Genomic DNA, 26,760 nt, shown 5'->3' with positions numbered 1-26,760 from the left:
GAGCCAACACATGTGGCTTACCTTGGCATATATGTATGTATGTATGTATATATATATATATATATATATATATATATGTATATACACACATATGTGTGTGTATGTGTATGTATGTATATATGTGTGTATGTGTGCATATATATATATATATGTGTGTGGATATATATGTATATATGTGTGGGTGTGTGTGGGTGTGTGTGCATATATATATATATATATATATATATATATATATATATATATATATATATTTGATGGTTGTTCTCATGGAAAAGACACTCTATCCCACCCTCCCAGGCCAACTCCACTAGGCTACTTCCTCTCCTCCTCTCTCCTTCACATAGGTGCTGGCTTTAAGACAGAATTTGACAGACAATAGGTAAGACCTCTCCTATTTATTAGTGTTGTAGTTCAAGCCTTCTCCCAGTCAATCCAGGCTCCTTATAAATGACTATTTTTTAGTTGCATTACTATTCGCCAGGCTTGATAGTGAATGCCTTTAATACTAGCACTCTGGAGGCAGAGGCAAGAGGCCTTCGGTGAGTTTGAGGCCAGCCTGGTCTACATAGTGAGTTCCAGGCCAACTTGGACAACATAGTAAGACCCTGTCTTAAATTTTTTATCAAGCCAGGAAGTGGTGGCGCACACCTTTAATCCCAGTACTTGGGAGGCAGAGGCAGGCAGATTTCTGAGTTCGAGGCCAGCCTGGTCTACAGAGTGAGTTCCAGGACAGTTCAGGGCTACACAGAGAAACCCTGTCTCAAAAAAAAAAAAAAACAAAAAAACAAAAAACAAAAAAACCAACCTCAATCCCCCCATATATATATATAAACATTAACTTTATTATTGTTTTTATTGGCATGGTGCTGGATACTGAACCCAGAGACTCATCCTACATAACTTCAGTTAGGCCCTTATGAGCCCATAAGGAATTTGTCAGTTTGAGTGAATGGATTTTTGTGTTTTGCAGAACTAGAGCTCAAAACCAGGGCCTCATGCACACTAAGCCAACCACTGAGCAACACTCCCAACCCTTAAATGGCATTTTTCATTGTGACATAGTATTCCACTGATTGTGTTTGTTTGTTTGAGATAGGGTCTCACTATGTAGAACAAGCTGGCCTTGACCTCTCGGGAATCTGCCTTTCTCTACCTCCCAAGTTCTAGAATTAAAGGTATGAGCCACCACACCCAGCTTTGCCACTGAGTTTATTAACATAGGAAAGCATTAAAGAGAGAGAATGATTAGAACACCAGTTGGCTTGTGCAGGAGACCCTCAGCCCCGTTCCCAGTACAGCCAAGCAAAACCGAACAAAAGTGAGGAATTAAAAAAAAAATCAAGCCTTGGTGCCAATAATTCAAAAATCACAGAACAGGAATATGTGGAACACAAAGTCAAGTGACTGAGGGACTAGGAGTGAACTCGGTTGGTGTCGTGCTTGCCTCCCATGCACGCATGAGGCTCTGGGTTCGAGTCCCAGCACCGGCAAAGGAAAATGCCACTAAGCATTAAACACAAGACCAAGATGAGTTCTAGACAAAACAGCCAAATCCAGAACGCCACAGAACTTTTCTGTTTGGAATATGAGCTTGGGTGGACGAAGCCGAGAGCAGGGAGGCCAGAGATAAAGCTAAGAACTCTGTAGAACTATGGAAGACACTCAGAGCCCGGATAAACACAGTGGCCCATGCACGGTCGGTCCCCTCTGGATAAATGAGGAAAGACCATGAGGTTCTCCCACAGAGAACGCTGCCAGAGAAGCGTCCTGTAGGGACGGAAAGTTCCAGAGTTATGGTTTTAGTCACTGGAAACTCCACATCAGATTCCTAGCCAGCAGGAAGTGACTTAAGCAGGCCCAGGGTCCCCTTCCAATTGTTCACAAGGGGCAAAGAGGAACGTGTGACGTCATACCAAAGCTAGCCCAGCAAGGACACTGGTGTTAGTGGGGCTCCGTCAAGAGTACTAGCCAGAGCTTTGAGCTTCTGTGAATTTCAGTTTCCTCCCAGGAGAAACAGGAAGTGAACTTTGAAAAGAAATAGTTTAGTTTGCCAAAGCCGATTGTCTTTTAGGGTACAGATCCTTCTGCACTGCGCCCAGGAGTAGGACAAGCAGAGACGGAGGGAGAGACGACTCAGTCACTGCCAAGGGCTCCGATGAGGGCATAGCTCTTATTAATCTGGTCATGATGAAAAAGAGAAAAATCAAAGTCCTACCTAGCAGACTCAAGGAAACCACTGACTGCATCCAGGCAGTCAATCTTCCAGACTTTCCACCGGTGTGAACACTACTCTTCGGAACTGGTGTCCCACAAAAGGCCCTATGCTAACGGCGTGGTCCCAGCTTGGTTCCTGGAGGGGTGGGAGCTTTAAGAGATGAGACCCAGGGAGAGTCTCCCAAGTACTCAGAGACGTGCCCTCAGTGGGTATGGGAGTCCAGCGCCTTCCATAAAGAGGCTTTGCCATGAGACACTGCCACAGACACAAAGCAGAATCAAGAGACTACACGCTAAAATCTCTCCAATTGTGCTCTCCTCTTGCTAAGGCAATCGATTCCTGAGGGTGTCTGTCACAGTGCCTGAGAGCTGACAGACACAGCATGTGAGCAGCCCTGGTTCAAATCCTCCCAGGCACTTCCTTGCTGTGCATTTAGCAAAGGCCTGTCAGCTCTCCCAGAGCCTCAGTTTCCTTTTGGACCTCATGGGTGGCTATGTGGGCTAGGTGAACTCTATACACTGGGAGACTTGAGCTAGTGTTTGGCAATGTGTTATGTCCACAGAGAAACCATTGCTTCATGCTGATTCCCGAATCGTGGGGAAAGTCTACCTATCCTTACAGTCCTGCAGAACAGGACAGCCCACCTTCCCAGAATGACCCTCCTAAGGGTCATCTGCCTCTCCCCTCACTGGCCAAACTCTTTCCAGTATGGCAAGGGAAACCACTGTGTTCCTTCAGCCTCTTACAGATGAATGGCTCAGAGACACACAGTCACTTGCCTGAAGTCACACAGCTAGGCAGTGTACAAAGGCTGGAGTGCACTGGTGAGCAAGAAAGAGAGTGGTCCAGCTAAGGGGCTCCTGCAGGGGTGTCTGTGCACACTCCCAGGTAGATGAAACTTAAGAACCCCATTGTAGCCAGGCGGTGGTAGCGCACGCCTTTAATCCCAGCACTTGGGAGGCAGAGTCAGGCAGATTTCTGAGTTCGAGGACAGCCTGGTCTACAAAGTGAGTTCCAGGATAGCCAGGGCTATACAGAGAAACCCTGTCTCGAAAAAAACCAAAAACCAAACAAAACAAAATCAAACAAAACAAAACAAAAAGAACCCCATTGTACACAGACTCAGACAGATACTACAAGTCTTTGCCCCAGGAGCAAATGAGCGCAGAGAAACAAAGGCAGAAGTCTACCTGCTGATCCAAAGGAAGATTCATAGCTGTGGCTGTGGGCTTTTACAATCACTTTAGACGCTTTAGATCTTTCCATACTCCCACATGATCTCTGCCAGGATTCCAGCACAAGATCACCTTCTTTAGACTAGCTCAACAGCCAAGACTTTGGAGAGCAGGGACTATCACCCGCCTTCTCCCTCCTTTGGGGCACCGAAAACCAGAGTCCTGAGACCAGCTGGCAACTGCATATGGAGGGGCTAGGCTTGGGCTCAGGGCAGCCTCTGGACTGAGAAAACTGCAGCCACCTAAGGGTGACTCACAGGCAAAGAGCAGGAGCCCAAAGGAGGCCAGGGAGGATGAGGTAGGTGTGTATGTTTGTGTGTATGTGTGACGAGAGAGAGAGAGAGAGAGAGAGAGAGAGAGAGAGAGAGAGAGAGAGAGAGAGAGAGCAAAACAGAAACAGAGAGAGCAGGCAGGCCTACTAAGGAATTTCCTTGATTTCCTCAACCATCGTGAAGCCTCAGTGGACTCTGGGTAATTCTGCCATGTCCAGGGCTTGCAAACTCAGTGCAGTTCTCAGCAAAGGATATATAAATGGCCAATAAGCAGGAGCCCGAAAGCCTGTCTTACTGCCAAGCTTTAACAAGATAAATAGTAGCCGTCCTTCGGGCATGGGAACCAGGACAGCCCCTCTGGAAAACACGTGGCACCGTGTCCTATAAGAGTGCAGTGCGCACTGTACTCCTCAGCACGCCTAGGTTCACTCCCAAGGGAAATGAAAGCATGTGTCCACACTGACACTTTGACACAAATGTCCTGCAGAGTTTTCATGACTGCCCAAGAACGAGAGGAGCCCAAATGTCCCTCAGTGGAGACATGGAGAAGCAAAAGATTGGACATCCATACACTGGAGTATTACTTGAATATAAAAAAGAAACTGGCCGGGCGTGGTGGCGCACGCCTTTAATCCCAGCACTCGGGAGGCAGAGGCAGGCGGATTTCTGAGTTCGAGGCCAGCCCGGTCTACAAAGTGAGTTCCAGGACAGCCAGGGCTATACAGAGAAACCCTGTCTCAAAAAACCAAAAAAAAAAAAAAAAGAAAAAAAAAAAAGAAAGAAACTGGAAAGCTAGGCAGTGATGGTGCATGCCTTTAATCCCAGCCCATAGGAGGCAGAGGCAGGTGGACCTTTGAGTTCGAGACCAGCCTGGTCTATAGAGGGAGTTCCAGGACAGCCAGAACTACACAGAGAAACCCTGTCTCGAAAACCCAAAAGTTAGAGAGAGACAGAGAGACAGAGACAGAGAGACAGACAGAGACAGAGAGGCAGAGATACTAGAACAAGGAGCACAGCCCTGCATGTGAGAGACCCTGGGTTCTGTTTTCATCACTGGAAAAGGAGGGAGGAGAGTAAATGAGAGAAACTGAAGGGGTGGAAGAGAGACATGAGGGAGGGGACGGAAGGAAGGAAGGGGATACAGAACTCACATTGACTACAACGTGGATGACCCTTTAAGACTTGCTAAATGCTGAAGCCATTCGCAAAGGACAGTGCACGCAGGATGGTCCCACTCACATAAAATGCTACAACAGAAAACACCTAGAGCGGAGGGGGCAGGGGCGGCGGGATGTATGGTGTGCACGTGAGTGTGTGTGAGCACTCACAGAGGTGCTCCTTAAATGTGTGGATTATGTGATGGTTGATAATGGGTTTGTTTGTTTATCATTTGATTGCTTGCTGCTTACTTGGTTTTTGGCTTTTTGAGACAGACCCTCAAAAGTAGCCCAGGCCGGAGTGGAATTCCATCCTGATCTTCCTACCTCTACTTCCTACATTCGGGAATTACACATCTGTGTAATAGGCTTTCTTACCCACCAACCCCTGCCTCCCTCCCTTCCCTCCGCCCTCCTTCCTTCCCTCCTTCTCTTTGTTATGTCATTCCAGTAGCTGAGCCCAGGCCCATAGGCACAGTAAGCACACACTCTACCACTGAGCCACACTTCAGCCAGAGTTCCCTGGGCAATCCAGTGGTAATAGACATCTTCATGGGCACCCTGAGACTAGGACAGAGCCTGCAAGGAGGGGATAGGAAGGCTGAGGGCACAAAGGAGAGTCACCTCCCTTCATCTCGGATGTTCCCGTCCCAGCCCTCGAGCTCCCTGGTAGTGATAAAGAGTGAAAATACATTCAAGAGATAAGAGCTCAATGCCAGGTATGTATAATCATAGCTTTGGAGAAGCTGAGGCAGGAGGATCACCAGTTTGAGCTATACAATAGAAAGCTGGGATTAAAAAAAAATTATCAAGGCAAAATACCTAGGATATATTTTAAGAGAGAAGAGGCAGGCTGTCTGTCGTGCATGACTGGTGTACAGAAATCACAAGATGGCTTAAATACGACATAAGTGTCTACACTTAAGGCAGTTGGGAAAGAGACCAGGAGGTGCAGTCCTGAGCACGGTGGGGCTGCATGGTCAGAAGCTAGCAAGCAAACATGAACAGCAACGGCCGTTACAACTGGCTCATGGAAGCCAAGAACATTCATCCCCGTGGAGAACTGGGCCTCATCTTTCTGCTCCTGATGTCTACAGTACTTTTCTTTGCACATCAACTCCTTTTCTTCCTGGGTAAAGAGGCTCCCTGACCTCCCCCCCCCCCCCCCCCGCTGAGCCTTGGGGGCTGCTGTGCTCTGTGCTTTGTGCTGAGGGGCTGTCCTGTTGGGTGTTCAGCCTCTGCATCTATCAAGGTGTGACAACTAGAGATGTCTCTGGACATTGGCAACTGCCACTGACAGAAAAAAAAAAAATCCCAGAATGAGAACCATAACCTTAAAATACTTATTTTTCCTTTCTTGTTTTCTTTTCATTCACAGGGCTGGGGGTGGAACCCAGGAACACACGCTAATTGAGTGCTTTGCCGCTGAGGAACATCCGATTCCTCGCATGCATAATATATATCCAAACTGGCAGGACAACACAAGACATGTCCACTTTATGTATCAAGTATAGCTGTGTAATAGATACTCATTGTAGTAAGTGCGCCTGGGTAGGGTCACGGGGCAACTGTGTGGAGTGGGCTCTCCCCTTCTAGCTTTACAAGGGTTCCAGGGATAAAACACGGGTCCACGGGCTTGATATTCAGTGCCTCCACCCATTGAGCAATCTTGCCAGCCTCCAGTATCGTAAACATCTTAATTAAACAATATATTACTGAAGTCAGGCATGGTGACACATAATCCCAGCAACTCGAGAGAGGTCACTAGGAAGACCAGAAATTCAAGGTCATTCTTAGCTAGGTAATGAGTTCTAGGCCAGCCTGGACTACATGAGATCCTGTATTACAACAACAACAACAATGGAACACACACACACATAATTTCATTTAAGAAGTTATATAGCTCACTGGCAAAATGCTTGCCTGACAGGCACAAGGCCTTGGACTCAATTCCAAGCACGACAAAAATATAATCAAGTAAAATTCATAAACACACACACATAAATCATTGCCAGGCAGTGGTGGCGCACACCTTTAATCCCAGCTCTTGGGAAGCCGAGGCAGGTGGATCTCTGAGTTTGAGGCCAGCCTGGTCTACAGAGGGAGTAGGACAGCTAGGGCTACACAAAGAAACCCTGTCTTGAAAAAACAAAAGGAGATTAAGTGGCAACAGTTACACTGCCTTTACCCACTGTTCCTATGTGCGTTTGACCTACAGGAATAAGGTAGCGGGGCTATTCCACACTTAGTGTATAGTGCTTTCCTGGGTTCCATCTCCAGCACCACATAAGCTGAGCCTGCAATCCCAGTATTCCAAAATGGAAGTGAGAGGGTCAGAAGTTCCAGGGCATCCAAGGCTAGCCTGAGCTACATGAGCCCCTTATTCCTTCCCACCCCACCCCCTACCCCACAAATACAAGAGATTCAAATTTATAATCCCACACTTAGGAGGCTGAGACAGGACAATGACAAATTCCAAGGCAACATGGGCTACATTAAAAAACACAACAACAAACAAACAAACAAACGAAAAACAGGTCTCAAAAGTCCAAGAACGTCACCTGGACTATGGCTCAGTGGTAGTGTGACTTTTCTAACAGGCACGAGGCCCTAGGATCAAAGTTCCCTCACTGCAGAAAAATAAATGACTAGCCAGGAATGGTGGACTACACCTTTAACTCAGTATTCCAGCAGGAGAGGCAGGTAGAGCTCTGTTAGTTCCAGGCCAGCCTGATCTACAAAGCAAGTACCAGGGCTACACTGGGTGACCCTGTCTCAAAATAATAAGAATGGAAAATATGCCACAGAATGACGACACTAAGGTAGGGAAGGTACATTCTTTGACACTATTTTATTTTATTTTATTTTATTTATTTATTTATTTTGGTCTTTTGAGACAGGGTTTCTCTGTTTAGCCCTGGCTGTCCTGGAACTCACTCTGTAGACCAGGCTGGCCTCGAACTCAGAAATCCACCTGTCTCTGCTTCCCAAGTGCTGGGATTAAAGTCGTGCGCCACCACTGCCCGGTTGACACTATTTTATTTTTACAACTGTATAAAGAATCTACCCTTGTCAGCTGCAGTTTATAGATTAAGGCAAGTTTCAGGGAAGTTAGGAGGGTGGCCCCAGATACCACAGGCTGCAAGGTAGATCACAGCCCTGGTAACAGCTCTACAAGCATACAGACAGCCAAAACTCGCCAAGAAGCTACATAGTGAGCAGACCACCCTAGGCTATAAGCAACTTCATAGGCAGCTCCAGCTCGTTCTGCAAAGTAAAGCAAAGCAGCAGCGTTCTACACAGGAATCCCCGGCCTCAGGTAACACGGGGCGGGGTGGGGGTGGGGGGGCGTGGATCTGTCTGTCTATCTCGGGTCCTGGCTCAGAGTAAGTAGTGTCACTCACCGAACTGCATCCAGTCCCACTCACTGAGCGTGTCGATATTGCGGCACAGGTCGTCCAGCACCCAGGACGGCAGCTGGTAGATGTAGCAAGCCATGGCGAGACTGCCTGGCGACTGAGCCTGTGGCGGAGGGCCGCGACTTCCCTAGTAAAGGGCGGCGCTGCCCGCGGCCCCACTGGGTAAGCGAGCAAGCTCCCCCGAGCGGCCAAGCGCGGTGTCACGCTCCACCCAAGCTATGGCCGAGAGCGGGCAAGCGAGCGCCTCCCAGTGGCATTCAGTAGCACATGCCACCCGACCCCTGGACCAGTGTCAGGAGTAGACCAAGGGCCTGGGAAAGGCATCCTACAATCCAGAGTTCCAAAGCACTCCCTGAGGCTGGCTAACTTGACCTCCACAGCCTCCTAAAATGCGCTCATATAACAGGTACTGGAGAGACTTAAGCGGAGAAAACCAAGAGATTTTGCCTTCAGTGTGGACAGAAGGAACGAATCAAACCTTGTGCTGAACAATTTAAAAGTGATCTGGGTAGGTGACACACCTGTAACCTCAGCTCTTAGGCTGGAGGACAGTCACAAGTTCGAAGCCAGTCTGGTTGCACACACACTGAGTTCCAAGGCAGGCCAAAGGGACTACAAAGTGAGACTTTTTTAAATTAAAAAGTAAACTCGCGCCGGGCGTGGTGGCGCACGCCTTTAATCCCAACACTCGGAAGGCAGAGGCAGGCGGATTTCTGAGTTCGAGGCCAGCCTGGTCTACAAAGTGAGTTCTAGGACAGCCAGGGCTACATAGACAAACCCTGTCTCGAAAAATCAAAAAAAAAAAAAAAAAAAAGTAAACTCGCAGTTGGTGGTGAACATATTTAATCCTAGCATTCAGGAGGCAGAGGCAGTAGGATCTCTGAGTTGGTGGCCAGCCTGGTCTACAGAATGAGTTCCAGAACAGCCAGGGCTACACAGAGAAACCTATCTCGGAAAAAAAAAAAAAACAATAATAAAAGGCAATAACAAATAGTTTTCATGTCAATAAAAAAATTCATATTTCGGGCTGGAGAGATGGCTCAGCATTTAAGAGCACTGTGCTTCCAGAAGTCCTGAGTTCAAATCCCAGCAACCACATGGCTCACAACCATCTGTAATGAGATCTGATGCCCTCTTCTGGGGTGTCTGAAGACAGCTACAGTGTACTTGTATATAATAAATAAATAAATCTTTTTTTTAAAAAAAGTTCCTATTTGAGGAGGTGGGGTGGAGAAGTGGTTCAGTGGTTGAGAGCCCTTACTACTTTTGGAAAAGCAGTTCCTAACACCAACGTGGCAGCTCACAAGAATCCCTATCTCTAGTTCCAAGGGATCCGATACCTTCTGACGTCCTTGGGGACCAGGCATGCACATGGTGTATAGACATACATGCAGTCAAAACACTTGTACACACAAAGTAAAATAAATTTAAAAACTTAAAGAAGTTCATTTTAGCCCTCGGTGGCTGTCTTGAAAAACAAAACAAAAACAAAAGGCTCATTTTAAATTTATTTTCTGTGTAGCTCTGGGTGTGGACCAGGTTGACCTTGAACTCACAGAGATCCACTTGTCTCTGCCTCCCGATTGCCGAGATGAAAGGCGTGTGCCACCATTCCAATCACTGTTTTGAACTTTATTTCTCTGCCAGGTCGGGGATCAAGCCCAGGTCCTTCGCCAGCTAGGCAAGTGTTCTATTGTTCTGCTTATCTTCCTAAGTTCCTGAAACTAGGTTTTGTGGAGTAAAATCCAGTCCACCGAACATCTGGATGGATCTTACCCTCCAGGAAGATAAATGTTGCTGCACCCTCTCCGGTCTGTCAAGTGTGACAGCCTTGGATCCTCCTCACAGCCTGCTCAGCACAAGGCTTGCTTACGTTCCCAATTCAAGTAAAAGTTTATGGACTGGGATACATGTGGCTTTGGTTCACAGGACCCACAGTTCACCAGGGTTTAAAAAAGCAAAACAAGTCAGGCAGTGGTGTCACACACCTGTAATCCCCAGCCCTCGGGAGGCAGAGGTAGGTGGATCTCTGAGTGAGGTCAGCCTGGTTTACAGAGGGAGTTCCAGGAGAGCCAGGACTATACAGAGAAACCCTGTCTACTGGGCAATGTCTGTTTAAAGTTGAAAAGAATAAAAATTGAGATTGACAGACATGTACTCCAGGCCTGGCATGATTGGAATGCACCTACAGTCCCAGGTACCTGGAAGGCTGAGACAGGAGGATTGAAGGTTTGAAAGCATCGAGGAAACTTGGCAAGATCCTGTCTCAAGATGAAGCCAAGTAGGGCTAAGACTGAAGCCCATATGTCAAGTTAGCATTTGTCTAGCATGACCAAGACCTTGGGCTCAAACCCCAGGAACCACCCAACACACACACACACACACACACACACGAAAATTCTGCATAACTTCTCTCTCTCTCTCTCTTTTTTTTTTTTTTTTTTTTTTTTTTTTTTTTTTGGTTTTTCAAGACAGGGTTTCTCTGTGTAGCCCTGGCTGTCCTGGAACTCACCCTGTAGACCAGGCTGGCCTCGAACTCAGAAATCCGCCTGCCTCTGCCTCCCGAGTGCTGGGATTAAAGGCGTGTGCCACCACGCCCAGCATAACTTCTCTTTTAACATCCACTATCTGTAGTGGGCCAAGTAGTTCAGCAGAGAAAGGTGCTCACCACCAGTCCTGACAAGCTGCTGCCAATCCTTGGGACCTACATGGTGGAAGGAGAGAACTCCCAAAAGTTGTTTGACTCTACATGTCCTGTGACATTCACAAATGTGTGTGTGAACAAACACACACACACACTCACACACAAATAAGTAAATGTAACGAAAACAATTTTAAAACCACCTTCAAGAACCAGGGAGATAGCCCAGCAGGTAAAGGTGATTACTGCTGTCTTAGGGTTTTACTGCAGTGAAGAGACACCATGACCAAGGCAACTCTTACAAGGACAACATTTAATTGGGGCTGGCTTACAGGTTCAGAGGTTCAGTCCATTATCATCAAGGCGGGAACATGGCAGCATCCAGGCAGACATGGTGCAGGAGGAACTTGAGAGTTCTATATCCTCATCTTGAACTGCTAGCAGAATACTGGCTTCCAGGCAGCTAGGAGGAGGGTCTTAAAGCCCACACCCACAGTGACACACCTACTCCAATCGGGCCACACCTTCTAATAGTGCCACTCCCTGGGCCGAGCACATACACACCATCACAGTTGCCATAACTGATGTCTAGCAGTCCATGTCCAGGACCCACATGATAGAAGAAAACCAGCTCCCAAAAGTTGTCCTCTGACCTTATGTACACCCTGGCCCAGGCATGCATGCCCCACCCCACCCCCACAAACACATACATGCAGAAATAAATAAATGTAACTTTATCTGTTTGTTTATTTATTGAGACAGTCTTATTGTGTAGCTCTGGCTAGCCTGGAACTATGTAGACTAAGCTGGTCTCGAAGTTACAGAGGTGAAAGGCATGTGCCACCATGCTTAAGTAAGTCAATGTGATTTCTAAAGGTTTTATTTATTTTATGCATACTGATGTTTTGCCTGCACGTGTGTCTATGCACTTATTACTTGCATGTCTGGTACCCATATGAGAGCACTGGAGTCCCTGCAGCTGCAGTCTCAGGCAGTTGTGAGCTGCTGTGTGAGTGCCGGACTCAAATCTCAGTCATCTGCAAGGCCACAGGGCCACCTCTCTGACCTCCAAATAAATGGAGTTTTTGAAGATGTCAGCCACTTTCTAGCTGGACGCCCACTATCAGCTACTGACTCCAGGACCAAGGCCAGAGAATCACCTGAATCCAGGAGTCCAAGGCCAAAGGATCCACAAGCATGTCCTTTGAGTTATTTCTGGGTTCTAATGGAGCGCGCATTGAGCTCAAACACTCGGGTGACTAAGATAGGAAAATCACAAGTTCCAGGCCAGCCTGGGCTCCAAAACAGATTCGGAGTTAACAAGTTAAAAGCCAGCACCCTGTTACAACTAAAGAATGTCAGCCGGGCGTGGTGGCACACGCCTTTAATCCCAGCACTTGGGAGGCAGAGGCAGGAGGATTTCTGAGGCCAGCCTGGTCTACAAAGTGAGTTCCAGGACAGCCAGGGCTACACAGAGAAACCCTGTCTTGGGGGAAAAAAAAGAATGTCATCCCCTTGTAGGTGAGCTGCTGATGAGGTGTATCCCTTGTCTAGCAAACACTCCCACAATTACCATAAGTGGTCCCCATGGCTTTCCTGGGCCTGAGTTATCCACCTAGTCTGGTATTAGTAACAATTTGTGGGGGCAGCTCCCAGGCCTGCTTTAACTTTTTCTACGTAGAAGTTACCCCACCCACTTCTACCCAGGCACCTATAAGTTCTAATTGATTTGGCTTACAGTACCACCAGGAGAAGTCAGGGCAGGAACCCGGAGGCGGGAACTGAAGCAGAAGTCATGGAGTGTTGCTTATTGGTTGTGCTCAGCCTGCTATACTACAGTACCTCCCAGGGACCGGCAGCCGCTGGCACTGTTCACAGTGGCCCTGGTCCTCTCATGTGAATCATAAACAAACAAACAAACAAACAAAGTCCGAAGACCAATCCTATCGAGGTACTTTTCTTTTTCCATCAATCAAAATGTCCTTTCCAGATGAGCTTACTTACCTTTGTGTCAAGTTGACATTAAAACTAGCCAGTGCCAGGCGTGGTGGCGCACGCCTTTAATCCCAGCACACTCGGGAGGCAGAGGCAAGCGGATTTCTGAGTTCGAGGCCAGCCTGTTCTACAAAGTGAGTTCCAGGACAGCCAAGGCTACACAGAGAAACCCTGTCTCAAAAAAACCAAAAACAAAAAAACAAATCAAAAAACAAAACAAAACAAAAAAACAAAAAACTAGCCAGCATATCTCCCAAATGAACCATCAGCTGTGCGTGGTGAGGACAGAGGCAGGGTGGTAGTTGAGGCCAGGAGTTTCAGGGGCAATCCCGTTGTTTCGGACGGGCCAGGGACCAGCAGCAGTGTGGTGCTGGGGATCGAACCTAGGGCCTCTGATGTGACAAGTCACACAGTGCTCCCCCACTGAGACACATTCCTGTCCCTCCAGTGCACTGATCCCAAACCCAGTGTTGTCTGCCTGGGTGGGCAGTGTTAACTACTTGTTCTAGTTGTTTCATAGGTTAAAAATCTGTTCTCAATGTGAATTTTTTTTGTTGTTTTTCTGCTTGCTTTTGTTTTTTGAGACGGGGTTCCTCCGTGTCACCCCGGCTGTTTTAGGACTTGCTCTGTAGACCAGGCAGAGCGGCTTGAGCACTATGAAAGGAGGCAGGCCTGGAGACTGAGGACAGAGAGGAAGAGCCTGATGTGAATCGACTGCCCCATCACTTGAGGCCACAGTGAAATCCCTGCCTGAGGCGCATGTCTGAGTCTATGACCACACAACAGCAGAGGTCTGTGTTAAGGATGTCTGTGACTCATATGACCGTCAAAGACCCCGTGGATGTCCTGGTCTGGGCTGCCACCACCTGGGACCATGTTGATGCCCAAGGGCTGTACAGAGCTGGCCCCACACCTCACTGGCTTCCTGCACTCAGGAGAGTGGGCCCACACACCTGGGCAGCACAGTAGAGCTGGCCCTGGTGGCAGGGGCCAAGAGTGAGCTGGGCCTGAGAGGGTAAACACAGGACAGCTGAACCTGCCACCTGCGGTAGGTGAGATACCACCCCCCACCCCCACCCCCCAATGCACACACACACTACTGCAGGCTAGAGAGTTGGCCCAGATGCAGCACTCTGAAAAGTGAGCACTGTACTTTTCCTGGGCAGCATAGTAGAACTGGCTCTGGAAGCATGGGTACAGACGAGCTAGCTCTGAGGGTATGAGAGTGGGAGAGCTGACCCTGCCCCTTGTTGGCTATGGCATTGGGTGAGCTAGCTCCAGGCAGTGCTGGAAAGCTTACCCTGGTGGTGTGGGTGTGGGAAAGCTGGCAGGCTGACCAACTCAGCTAACATCCAGGCCCAAATCCCACCCCAACATCTGCCCCATCTATGAACTATGAACTGCTGGAATGTATAAAGGGGCAATCCTGCAGATCCAAAGCTGTAGGATCGCCATGACACAGGGCAACAACAAGATGTCCGAGAGGAGTCCTGGTGAGGATCCAGTATTGAGAGAATAGCAGAAGCCAGAGGCCTCGAACCAGACCAATGACTCACTGCAATGAACAAGATGTGTGGCCAAGAGCATTCTGTGAGACCCACTGTGACCCACTACAACTTTGATGTCAAGGTGTTTTTGTTTCTTTGGGGGGGGGGGAGGCTGAAAGGGTGGAGGGCAGATAAGGAGGGACTGGGAGGTGAATTAGGATTGGGGTGTGTGTGAAATTCACAAAGAATAAGTTTACAAAAAGAGATTATGCATGTGTGTGTGTGTCTGCGTGTGTGGGGGTGTGCACATAAAACTGTAGGTGACCTCAGATCCCTTGGAGCTGAGTCCCAGAGAGCTGTGAGCCACCTGATTTGAGTGTTAAGAACCAAATTTGGGTCCCCTGAAAGAGTAAGTGCTCTCAACTGTTGAGCCATCTCTACAGCCCAGTTGTTTCTTTTAGACAAGGTCTTCAAAGAGCTCAGGTTAGAATGACCCTCACCCACCTCCCGACCCAAAGGTGGAGGAGTTTTCAGAGTTCTGGATCACATGAGTGGGCCACCACACCTAACTTCAGTGTTGAAATGCTTTTACAGGTACTTCACTCTTATAAGGAAAACAAAGCTGGAAGAAACAATTTTAAATTAAAAAAAAAAGAATCTAAGGCTGAAGAGACTGTAAAGGAGCCTGAGGCCTGGCTTCTTGCTCTACCCCTGCAGCACTCAGCAGACAGCCACCTCCCATAGGGCAAGGCAAGGGAGAACAGGGTGAAGAACTCCGGGAGAGGGGACCAGAGGAGGGGGCAACATTTGGGATATAAATATAATTAATTTTAAAAATTAATAATAAAAAAGGTAACACAACACAGTAGCTTCCTTCAATTAGCACCGTTTATTGTACTAAAAAGGTCAGCTTTTTTCAGAAAACTCACAGGAGAAAAGCCCGAGGAACTCATTACAGGATGTCCCAGGACAAGTGGCTCATTTCATAACTCTTCACTTGTTGGACAGCACAGAGAACAGTATTCAAACTTCCAGCTGAATAACACAAACATCACATCTTTTAGAGACAGAGATCGGTTTAAAAAAATAAAACCAATGTTTCAATAGCTTGGCACCTGCTGACTTCCCACACACAGGCCTCCACACTGGTCTGTGGCCACTTCACTCCTGCAATGCTGCAGATAAGAAGAGACACTGAGAGGACACTGGGAAGTGTTAGGATGTAGTTCAGTCATTTTGCTGATCTTAGAGCATCAGTCTGCACTCAAGGAGCCCAGGATTTGGACAAATACTCCCAACAGTCACCCTCAAAGAAGGAGGGTAGCACACTGGTATTTACACAGTGTGTGTAGTAACATGGAAAAGACAAGCTAAGAAGTTAGATGAAGATTAGGCCTACTTCAATCCCAGCGCTGGAAAAGCAGAGACAGATCTCTCCATGTGAGGCCAGTAATCAGATGTTTGGTCTACAAAGGGAGTTCTAGGACAGCCTGGGCTACAGAGAAACCCTATCTCAATAAAGCAAAAAACAAAGAAGAAGGGAAAAGCAAGCAAACAAAAAACAATGAAGTTCAGTGAAAAATCAGGATACAAAACTGTATATATCTTATGACCTCAGCCACAACAAACTGCTTTAACCAATTAAAATATGCCCTACATATGCGGCCAGTTACAGGGGTTGCATGAAGCTGAGAGTACATAAGAGCCTTTCTGCTTCCCTTTCCTTGACTGTCCTTTCTGTTGTGTACACAATACCCAGGCTTCTCTACTTTTACTTTTTCTCTAAGGGGATTAAAAATAAATAAAAAATTATACTTTACAAAACGTTTGATAGAATATGAATATGTAAGAAAAGCTGTGACCATCCATAAGACTGCTACACATTCCAGACTGCTCTGTGACCCACTGTCTGGAGTCTGTGGCTGAGTGGAGCTTCACTTCCACCTACAAAGCAGAACCAGCGCCTGCCAAAACAAAGTGGAATGCTAGGGGCTGACAAGAAGGAACAGAAATCCCTGCTCCTGCCAACAGCTTCCTCAGAGACAGGAGCTCTCAAAACCAGACTTACACAAGGATGGTTCTTCTCTGCTGTAACTGTCTGTAACAGTGAGTATGGGAAGTCTACCCAGCTTAGAAAGCAGCCAGACGGTCGGTCAGGAGGCAGGACCGACTCCAGCTCAGGCCAGGCAGGACTACAGCAGGAGCCCGTCTCAACATGGGAAAAGGAAGAGCAGAGCAGGCTGTGTGCACACATGTGTTCCCAATGTCAGGAGACATAATCCCAGAGGGTCAGGAATCCTCTGCTGAGTGACTGAGGCTGGCCTGGGCTATACAAAAGTCTCAAAAATAAAATAAAAAACAGAGAGAAAGTGCTGGGACGTGGGAAATCAGAAGCTGCTAAGCTGTTCCTTACATGAACACTTAAGGCTCTCCTCAGACAAAGAGCCAGGCCCTCCCAACTCTCCCACCAAGCATCCAATGGTTTCTTCGTCCAACATTCATGACTGAAGACTCCACGCTTTAGGCAGCGGGCCTCCACAGGAGGTCTGTCCCAGCGTTTGGGAAGGGCCTTCTCTGCCTTCCCAAGCAAGAGCCCTCTGCTCAAATGAAAGGACACAGTACAACTCCTGCTGCTGAGCTTATTACACAGTCATCCTTACACTCAACTTCCAGCCTCACCAGGAAGCAAAACTGAAAACGTCTTCCTCCCTCGGGTGAGTGCTCTACAAAGGGCAGACGCAGTGGCACTTTGCATGTTTATTCTTAAACACTACAAAGCCCAGGGATGTTAGTTAACTTTCTTTTACGTGATGGATAGTTTTACTCCAAGAATGAACCATTTTAAAACTGAAAGAAAGTGACCTGTCCTATGTGTAGATCAATCTCGGACCATCAAGGCTGAAACTCAGGAACACTTAATCTCCATGGACTCCTTCAAGGCTCCTCTTCCAGGTGCTGACTCTCAAGGTGCTCTTGGCTCAGTCGCTGTATGTCCTTCCGCACACTTGGGTAGTCCTCCAAATCCTCATAGAGTGACCTGACGATGTCCAGTCTCCTGTAGTTCTCAGGCTTGACCAGGCTCCGCACAACCTGAAGGCACCGCTCTTTCAGGGTATACACTGTAAGGGTAGGAAACCAAGTCCTCAGAGGCAGACTCTGGTCACATGACAAGACAGACACCACCAAGCAACAACAGTCACATTTACCTTGTGACTCTCACTGGAGGGTAAACTATGAGTGGAACACATGTGACACTGTCACTTCAGCAGGTCTCACTGTGCACACACCTGGCTCATCATAGTGGCCAGGGCTTTTTTTCAACTAATCAAATGTAAAGTGACCCTGGTAACTCAGGGCCTAAGCCTTAGGGAGGCCCAGCAATGTCTGTCTGAGAGAGAATGTCTGTGAGTTTGAAGTCAGTCTGGGAAACATAAGACCCTCTCTCTCAAAAAAAAAAAACAACAAACAACAAACAAACAAAAAACACCAAGGGAAGAAAGAGAAAGAGAAAAAGAGAGAAAGAAAGAAAGAAAGAAAGAAAGAAAGAAAGAAAGAAAGAAAGAAAGACAAGACCAAAATAGTAATAAATTAACAGTTACCAGGGAGCTCAAAGACAAAATTTAATTGCTCAATGTTCTTTTCTGATTATACACTTCTTCACTTTTTTTTTTTTTTTTTTTTTAAGAGCAGGCTGGCCTGGATTCGAGCTTTACCCACCTCTCTAGGATTAAGGGCCTGGCCAGGACGCCCGGCCACAGCATCATTTTTACTTTCCATTTAGAGGCATAGTCTCAGAAAGTGGCTCTGTAGTCTTGACCTTGTGATCCCCCTGCCCTCTCATCCTCTCCTGAGTAGCTGGGATCCCAGGGCTGAGCAGCCAGACCTATCTTCATGTGGTCCTACTGTGCTTTGTTCTGGGATCCCAGGGCACCAGTCTGTAACAAGACCAAGGAACCAGAGGTCACAGTGCTACAGGAGATGCCTGGCTTAGCCAACTTCTTAGGAAACCAAAGTACGTCTGAGGCACATCTTTGTTCAACACAGGACAGAGAAATAAATACTTTCATTTCATCTATGGTAAAGGTTAACATTCATTACAATGCTCACCCCTCTTTTTCAAAGGCTGGGCCAGTGTGGTGACTCAGGCCTATAATCGCAGCACTTAAAAAGCCCAGGAATAGTTTTCTAAATTCAAGGCCAGTTTGGGCTACATAGCTCCAGGACAACCTGGGTTAGAAGGCTAGATCTTATTTCTAAAGAAAAAGAAACATGTAAGATTGACTATTAACCTGGCAATGTGATGTTGGCAAAAATAGGCTGTCCATCGACATTGAGGGATGGCACAAACAGCTCCGTTTGGTTAACCAGAAGTCCATCATGGGTCCCCGCATCCCTGAAGAGCCAAAGATGACCTGTCAAGGTAAGCAGAGGATAGTAAGAAGCCACACGGGTCTGGGCATGGCACCTGTTTATTACCTCAAGTCACATGAAACACTTGCTTCGCTCTCCCTCTGCTTAATGCCTTAACAGGGCAACGGCACTCCTCTGGAAGGAGCCCTCACTCTGGAGACAGAAAGCACAAGGAGCCCGGGCTCCTGGGACTAGGCAGGGAAAGTGCAGCTAGGTCAAGAGAGCACTGGTAATCTTACCGTGACATACTGATGTGAAAGGAACCCACGTGGCCATTGAGAGGCCACAAAAGAACTCCTGGGTAAGAACAGGTAAACTTAATACATCATGAAACTGGTGGACGAGAGCTTGACTCTTAGAGGGAAGGGGATTCTTGTAGGGTGACAGTAAAGTTCTCATGTCTAACTTCACTACGTGTTGCTGCAACTGCCCAAAATTCTCAAAGCAGATCTGCATCTTTAAGTATTGATTATTTCTTTAAGTATTTAATTTTATTTAAGTATAGATTAATCTCTGCATCTTTAAGTATAGATTATTCCTTCGTTTTTAAAAATGGGACAGTGCTAAGAAAAGGCGGCAAACCTCAGAGGTAAGTCTGTTTCAGAGTACATACCTCAAAATATGGCAATCTTTCATGAGACACAAATTTACTTGAAGACTCACTGGGTGTTTGTTATGCTGGGGACTAAAACCAGGCCTCCTGCCTGCCAGTAGAGTCCAGCTCAAAACTGATACAAACTTTTTTTGTTGTTGTTGTTTTGGTTTTTTCTGTTTTGTTTTTTCGAGTCAGGGTTTCTCTGTGTAGCCCTGGCTGTCCTGGAACACACTTTGTAGACCAGGCTGTCCTCGAACTCAGAAATCCGCCTGCCTCTGCCTCCCAAATGCTGGGATTAAAGGCGTGTGCCACCACGCCCGGCACAAACTTTTTTTGGGACAGGATCTCATTATGTAGCTTAGGCTGGTGTCAAACTGGTAATTGTACTGCCTCGGCCTCATTAGCACTGGAGTTACAGACAGGAATTCGTCATCATGCCTGCTTTAATTCTTTTTGTATAAGATAGGGCCCACTACTGGACACTGAACAGTGACAGAGTGCTTGCCTGGCATGAGTGAGGTCCTAAATTCAATCCCCAGAAGGTGCCATCTCCCTACCCCTGCCCACGCCCCAATTTTTTTTTTTAAATCAGGCATACACCGGGCTGTGGTGGTGCACACCTTTAATCCCAGCATTTGGGAGGCAGAGGCAGGTGGATTTCTGAGTTCGAGGCCAGCCTGGTCTACAAAGTGAGTTCCAGGACAGCCAGGGCTACACAGAGAAACCCTGTCTCAGGGGGGAAAAGAAAATCAGGCACAGACAAATCTTGGAGAATACAAAATTAACCCAAATTTCTATGTAAAATAAGAAACTATAGAAATTTTGATTCCTGTTTAGTTCTTTCTCATCAAACACTAAAAGTTTGGTATAAAAGGCAGACTGCAGCCTGGTGGAGGATGCCTTTAATCCCAGCACTTGAGAGACAGAGGATCTGTTTAAAGTCAGCCTGTTCTACAGAGTGAGTGACAGGACAGTCAGGACTGCACAGAGAAACCCTGTCTCTAAAAAAACAAAACAAAACAAAACAAAAGGACAGACTGCTACATGCTAAGCCCCTTTTCAAATAAACATACAAACGGGCAGGGGCTAAAGAGATGATAGCTCAGTGGTTAAGAGCATTTGTTGCTCTTGAAGAGGACCCAGGTTTGGTTCCCAGCACCCATGTGACATCTAACAAACATTTGTAACTAGTTTCCAGGGGTCAGACAGAGCCTCTTGCTTGGCCTCCATACCCAGGATACAGATTGACCCTCAGGCAAAGCACAGGTACACAGAGGGAGAACCATCGCTAGCACTGAGAGACAAATGCTACATCTCCAGATGTGAGAAGCTCTTTTCTCCTCTCTGTATCAAAAAGACAACTTGAGAAGCATCAGTTTATTCCATCCTACTGTTTTCATTACGTCCAGGTAGCATGCTGTCCAGACTGGCTTGAACTCCTGATCATCCTGCCTCCACCTGTTCCCCAAGTCACTACAAGTTTGTGACCTGACTGGTCACATGAGTTCATTAAATGTACCACCATCAGGAGAAAAGTTCTACCAAGATCTTCCCGGGATGGTTATGAAAATACGGAAGTCTGTTGTAGGAGGCTGAGGCAAGAGGACTGCCACAGTTGGTTTGTTTGTCTTATGTCAATGCTGCTGCTGCTGAGAGACACCAAAACCATGGCAACTCTAATAAAAGAAAGCATCTAACTGAGGCTTACTGAGCGTTTCAGGGGTTTTAATCCATCCATCATCAGCATGATGGGAAGCATGGTGGTACCCAGGCAGACTTGGGGCTGGAGAAGTAACTAAGGATTCTCTACATCCAGATCCAAAGGTGTAGCCAGTGAGATTGTGAGTTTGGTTTAGGCTTCTGAAACCTCAAAGCCCATCCCTAGTGGCACACTTCCTCCAACCAGGCCACACCTACTCATCCTTCACCACTTTCAAACTAATCCTTAGGACTACACCCTAAGCATTCAGATATATTAGCCTATAGGAGTCACTCTTATTCAAACTGCCAAGGTTAGGGTTTCTTTTCCCAAGTAAGAGCAGGGACCTCGGATCCCTGGAGCTGGAGTAATGGAAACTTGTGAGCTGCCTGACCTGGGTACTGAGAAGCTAACCCTGAAAGAGCAGTATAAACCGGCCTTGGTGACAAAGGCCTTTGCTTTAATCCCAGTACTCAGGGGGCAGAAGGAAGTTGGATTTCAGTGAGAGGCCAGCCTGATCTACAAAATTCCCACATCACTCAGCTGTCTGGCTGGTTGCTTCAGACACAATCTTGGGGCTTAGCCAAGGCTGGACTTGCACTCAGTGAAATCCTTCTGTCTTGGCCTCCTGAGTCCTGGGCTACCACACACAGATCTGGGTACATTTTTTTTCAATACATAAATAAGGCAATGTCAAACAGCCCCAATTCACTACGGCTAAAATCAACTTTTGAACTTTTTCTCTCACTGTTTGGCGGCAAACCAAAAAAGCCTGGTGCAGTCATCTTGCCTCGGTTTTCTGAGTCCTGGGGATTGTACACCTGAGAGCGGCTTCACTTGTTTTTCATAGCCATCCAGTCATGACACTGATAGAACTGACTGACTTCCACTGATGCTTGTCACAGTTAATAAGCTTACGTGGTCAGGCTTGGTACAAACCTGAAATCAGTGGCGAAGGCAGAAAGATCGAGAGTTCAACCCGTTATCCCATACTCACTTGTTTTCGGCCAAGACGCCAATCGGTAAAGGTGATCCCCCAACTACAACTGTTAACTCCCTCAGCTGACTTATCCTACTCCGGTTCTCCTAAGCTGCGTGCTCTTTCTTCACCTGGACGCACCCACACTCTGCCCATGCTTTCGCAAACCTCTAAGCTCGGTGCCTAGCGCAGCAATTATGACACAGGCTGGTTCTTGTCTGTTCATACATTTTTTTTGTCTGTAACCCTCCAAGTTGTCATCACCAAGGCAGGTTCGCATGCCGAACCTGACCGGGAACTGGGTTAACACTGCATCCGAAATCACTGGTAGGGGCCGGGCATTTTCTCGGGGTAGATGCAGTGGGTAGGGACAAGATGCTCGGGGTCGGAGAGAAAGCGCCCCGCCTGTTACAGCAGCAGCGGCCTAGCGCGCGGCTCGTACCTCGGTAGCTGTGGATGCGGCGGCCGGTGCCCGGTGGTAAGATCGGGTAGGGCTGAGGCTCGCCGTCGAAGTTGAGCCACAAAGGCAGCACGACGCGCGGGCTGCGGTTGCAGAAGATGACCTGAGAGGGCTCGCGCGAGTTCACCGAGCGCAGCACCGGCCGCGGCCGCCCAGCCTCCATCTCCTCAGGACCGGGCTCCCCCGCCGCCTCCTCTGGACTGGCTGCCTTCCGGGGCATTATTGGAACGGGTCCCTCGGATTCGCAAGCTGGACGTGGGCGGCGCGTGCGTGCGTGCGGATCTACGCGCTCCGGGACAGGTCTGCCGGTCCCAGACGCGCTCCGGGCAACTTGAAGGCGGAAATGGCCGCCGGGAGCCCTCAAACTGGGGGGCGGGGCGGCACGGAGCCAGGGGCCGCGGCGGTGGGCGGGGCCGCAGCAGTGGGCGGGGCGGCGGGGCGGCGGGGCGGGGCCGCGGCGGAGCCCCGGGTTATAAATTCCACCTCCTACAGTTGGGTTTCTGTTTGTTTCCTTTCCTTTTCTTTTTCCTTCTTTTTTTTTTTTCCCCCAAGATAGAGTTTCTTCGTGTAATCCTGGCTGTCCTGGAACTCACACCCTAGATCAGTCTGGCCTCGAACTCTCGGAGATCTGCCTGCCTCTGCTTCCAGAGTACTGGGATTAAAGCCGTTATCTCCATGCCAGAAAGACTTGCTTTGAGGTAGGGTCTCACTATGTAGGCCTAGAACTCATTATGTATATCCGGCTTGTCCTGAACTCAAAGATCTCCCTGCCTCAGACTCCAGAGAACAGGGACCAAGGGCAGTTGGATTTTTTTTTTTTTTTTTTTTTGGGTAGCATTGTTTCCCCCTGGCTGGTCTGGAATTCCGTGTACAGACCAAACCAGCTTCAAACTTAAGAGTGATCTCCTGCCTCTGACTCCAGAGTGCTGGAATTACAGGCATGAGCCTCATATATATATATATATTTTTTTTTTTTTGAGTGTACTTAAATTTAATTTCTTCTCTTAAGATCTCCACGGGCTTGCCATATTTCCCCTTCTGCCTTTGCTTTTTGGTTTTTCAAGACAGGGTTTCTCTGGGTAGCTCCAGCTCTCTTGGAACTCACTCTGTAGACCAGTCTGACCTCCAATCTCCTGCCTCTGCCTCCCAAGTGTTGATATAAAAGCTGAGTACCACCGCTGCCGGGCCCACCTATGCTATTATTTAAAGTTTTTCTCATTGATGAGTTTGAGTCTGTCTCTATTTTTAACTACACATTTCAAAATGTCTTCCAGAGTACAAAAGTAAAACTTTCCCTCCTTTTCCATCTGCATTCCCAGAAAACAGTATTACCAGTTTTTGTTTCCTTTCAAACTTTTTTATGTTTGTGAATAGAATTTTAAAATATTTTGTCTTTTTCTTTTTAGACGCAGACTTATTGCATAGTTCCCATTGCCTTGCAGCTGAATATATATAGCCCAGGCTGGCCTCAAATTAGTGGCACTCCTGTGTCTGCCTCCCAAGTACTGGCATTCTAGATATGTGCTACCATGACTGGTTCAAAGAATTAGCATACAACTACTATCAGATAACATTCAGTGCCATTTTTCCATAGACATTTCTGGCAGAAGTTTCATCAGATGAGCTTTTTTTAAATGTACGGGCCGGGCAGTGGTGGCGCACGCCTTTAATCCCAGCACTTGGGAGGCAGAGGCAGGAGGATTTCTGAGTTCGAGGCCAGCCTGGTCTACAAAGTGAGTTCCAGGACAGACAGAGAAACCTTGTCTCAAAAACCCAAAAAACCAAAGTAAATAAATAAACAAAAAATTAAAAATGTACGGGTGTGCATGTGTGAGCTCATCCAGGGGCTGATGAACACAGGGAGGATTGGATTTCCTGGAGCTGGAGTCAGAAGTCGCTGTGAGCTGCCTGTTGTGGGAACTGGGAATTGAACCCAGGTCCTCTGTGAGAGCAACCAGTGCTCTTAACCACTGAGTCAGCTCTCCAGGGCTTCTAAATTCTCTTGAATTTTTAGTTCCCCATTTTTCAGGTAGGTTCTTTATTTTCAGTGTTGAGAAATCCAGAGCTTTATGTATGACACGCGAGCCACCTACCTCTGTGCCTAGACCAAATTTAGTATTTTGTCTAATATTATGTTTAGCACATGTCTACTGAATGGGCCATGTGATAGAACCAGTCTCTGCCTTCAGAATGCTGAAAGGCTAGTGTGGAAGGACACAGGACAACTCGGAGGAGCAGTGTTATTTGGTTGTAACAAAGAATGTGAAAGGTGACTAGATGAGCCAGGAAAAAAATCAAGCAGGGTGTCTGAATTCCATTTAGGCTCCTTTATCAAGTCTGGCGAATAAATCACCCTGAACAGTAGAAGTTTATGTCATGCTTTTGGAGCAGTTGAAGATACAGTTTTATGGACTAAAGAAATGGCTTAGTAGTTAAAGAGTGTGCTGCTCTGAGGACCTGAGTTCAGTCCCCAGCATCCACATCAGGTGGCCCACAACTGCCTGTCACTCCAGGTCTAGGGAGTTCAATGCCCTCTTCTGACCTCCACAGACATGTGCAAGCCCCCCCCCGCCCCCATACACAAACAAACATACATACATGATTTAAAAATAAAAATACGGTGGAGAGTTGGCTCCTTGGTTAGGAGCACTGGCTGCTCTTGCAGACGACTCTGGTTTGATTGGCAGCTCACAACCATATGGGACCCCAGTCCCAGGGGATCGGACACTTTCGTGGGTACCAGGCATGCAGTTTGCGCACACACATACCTGATAGTACATACATACACATACATACATAAAGACAGTAAGTAAAATTTAAAAAAACCTAAAGAATAAAAATAAGGACTAGAGGGAGCTCAGCAGTTAACATTACTTAAAACTGCTCTATCAGAGAAGAGATGGTTCCTAAAACACCAGGTGACTCACAACTGCCTGGAACTTCAGCTCCAGGGGATCTGGCACTCTTCTGGTCTCTGCAGGCACATGCATATTTGCACACACATGTGCACTTACACACACACACACACACACACATCTTTTTTAAAATGTGGAGGACCAGCCAGATGGCTCAGTAGGTTGAGATGCCTCCCATAAAGCTTGCCCTGAGTTTGATCCCTGCGACTCACTGGACTCTGGAAACTTGCCTTCTGACCTCCACAAACGCACAAATGCACTACGGCATACACATGTCTACACACACACACACACACACACACACACACACACACACACACACACACACACACACTTTAGAGGGCATGTGGTCCTCATGCTAACAGATAAACTTTGGAGCACCCAGGAGTGTTAATCATGCATGGGTGTCTCCGCAAAGGAAGAAGAATCTGCTTTCCACCCAGAGCTGGGAGGAGGTGTTAATGAGCTAGTGACCTTTGCAATCTGTAAAGCAAGACCTCACCCAAATTCCCCATAATGTTTATCCCAGCCTTTTCTTCCCTAGACCTTTAGCTTTCGTTATTAATAGAGCCCATCTAGATGTTACATGTACTTTAGAGTCTGCTGACCTCTATGCCATCAGATCTTAGGCCCTTAATCTATAAAACCTATCTTCATGGTCACATGTGTTTGTGCACCAGAGATTGTATCACATCAGGAAGCTTTCCCCAAAACTATACTGTGTTTAAACGTTTAAATATGGTATCAGACTCTCTAGAATTTCAACTAGCGCTGATAAAGTTGGGCTGAACTGAGCTTACATCCTTGCCTCTCATGTTCCTGCCTGCCGTGACTCTTAAAGGGACCCCCACAACTTTTAAGTTTTCCTCATGTCTCACGTTAGAAAACAGGAAAGGGCAGCGTTGTCTTTTTTAAAAAAAAATATTTATTTAATGTACATGAGTACACTTTAGTTGCCTTCAGACACACCAGAAAAGGGCATCGGATCCCATTACAGATGGTTGTGAGCCACCATGTGGTTGCTGGGAACTGAACTCAGGACCTTCGGAAGAGCAGTCAGTGCTCTCAACCTCTCATCTCCTGAGCCTCAGCACTGTCTTTCTTTACGAAGCACTCTGGTTTACTGAGGAAAGGCATTATATCTTTTAATTAACTCAATCCAGACTGGGGCAGAGTGGTGCTTGCCTTTAATCCTAGCACTTAGGAGGTAGAGGTAGGTAGACCAAAGTTTGAGGTCAGCCTGCTCTACATAGCATGCTCCAGGCCAGCCAGAACTACACT

General features: G+C 47.3%; 2 protein-coding genes across 3 annotated transcripts in view; both read right to left on the bottom strand.

Annotated features, from left to right (window-relative positions):
* Irak2 (interleukin-1 receptor-associated kinase 2) overlaps positions 1–8,458 on the bottom strand; it is a 56,560-nt gene extending 48,102 nt beyond the window's left edge. For both annotated transcript variants that reach the window (NM_172161.4, NM_001113553.1), the window contains exon 1: positions 8,284–8,458. In NM_172161.4, the coding sequence (NP_751893.3) occupies positions 8,284–8,377 (94 nt within the window). In that variant the 5' untranslated portion in view covers positions 8,378–8,458. The remainder of the gene's footprint in view (positions 1–8,283) is intronic.
* A 6,832-nt stretch (positions 8,459–15,290) lies between these two features.
* Vhl (von Hippel-Lindau tumor suppressor) lies at positions 15,291–22,931 on the bottom strand. Its single transcript, NM_009507.4, has 3 exons — positions 22,547–22,931; positions 18,711–18,833; positions 15,291–17,540 (listed from the first exon to the last, which is right to left on the bottom strand). The coding sequence occupies exons 1-3, from the start codon at positions 22,782–22,784 to the stop codon at positions 17,356–17,358; spliced, it is 546 nt and encodes a 181-aa protein (NP_033533.1). The 5' UTR covers positions 22,785–22,931; the 3' UTR covers positions 15,291–17,355.
* Positions 22,932–26,760: the final 3,829 nt, after the last annotated feature.

The sequence above is a fragment of the Mus musculus genome, chromosome 6 (assembly GCF_000001635.26).
Source record: "Mus musculus strain C57BL/6J chromosome 6, GRCm38.p6 C57BL/6J".
Lineage (NCBI taxonomy): Eukaryota > Metazoa > Chordata > Mammalia > Rodentia > Muridae > Mus > Mus musculus.
This window is presented reverse-complemented; position numbering and strand designations above follow the sequence as displayed.

What these genes read in the sequence shown, in the direction of transcription:
- Vhl (NM_009507.4), bottom strand. Translation starts at nt 22,784, where the DNA reads ATGCCCCGGAAGGCAGCCAGTCCAGAGGAGGCGGCGGGGGAGCCCGGT. An exon ending in CCGCATCCACAGCTACCGAG is followed by an intron (nt 18,834 to 22,546) that starts GTACGAGCCGCG and finishes TTACCTTGACAG; the next exon opens with GTCATCTTTGGCTCTTCAGG. An exon ending in TGCCAACATCACATTGCCAG is followed by an intron (nt 17,541 to 18,710) that starts GTTAATAGTCAA and finishes CTACCCTTACAG; the next exon opens with TGTATACCCTGAAAGAGCGG.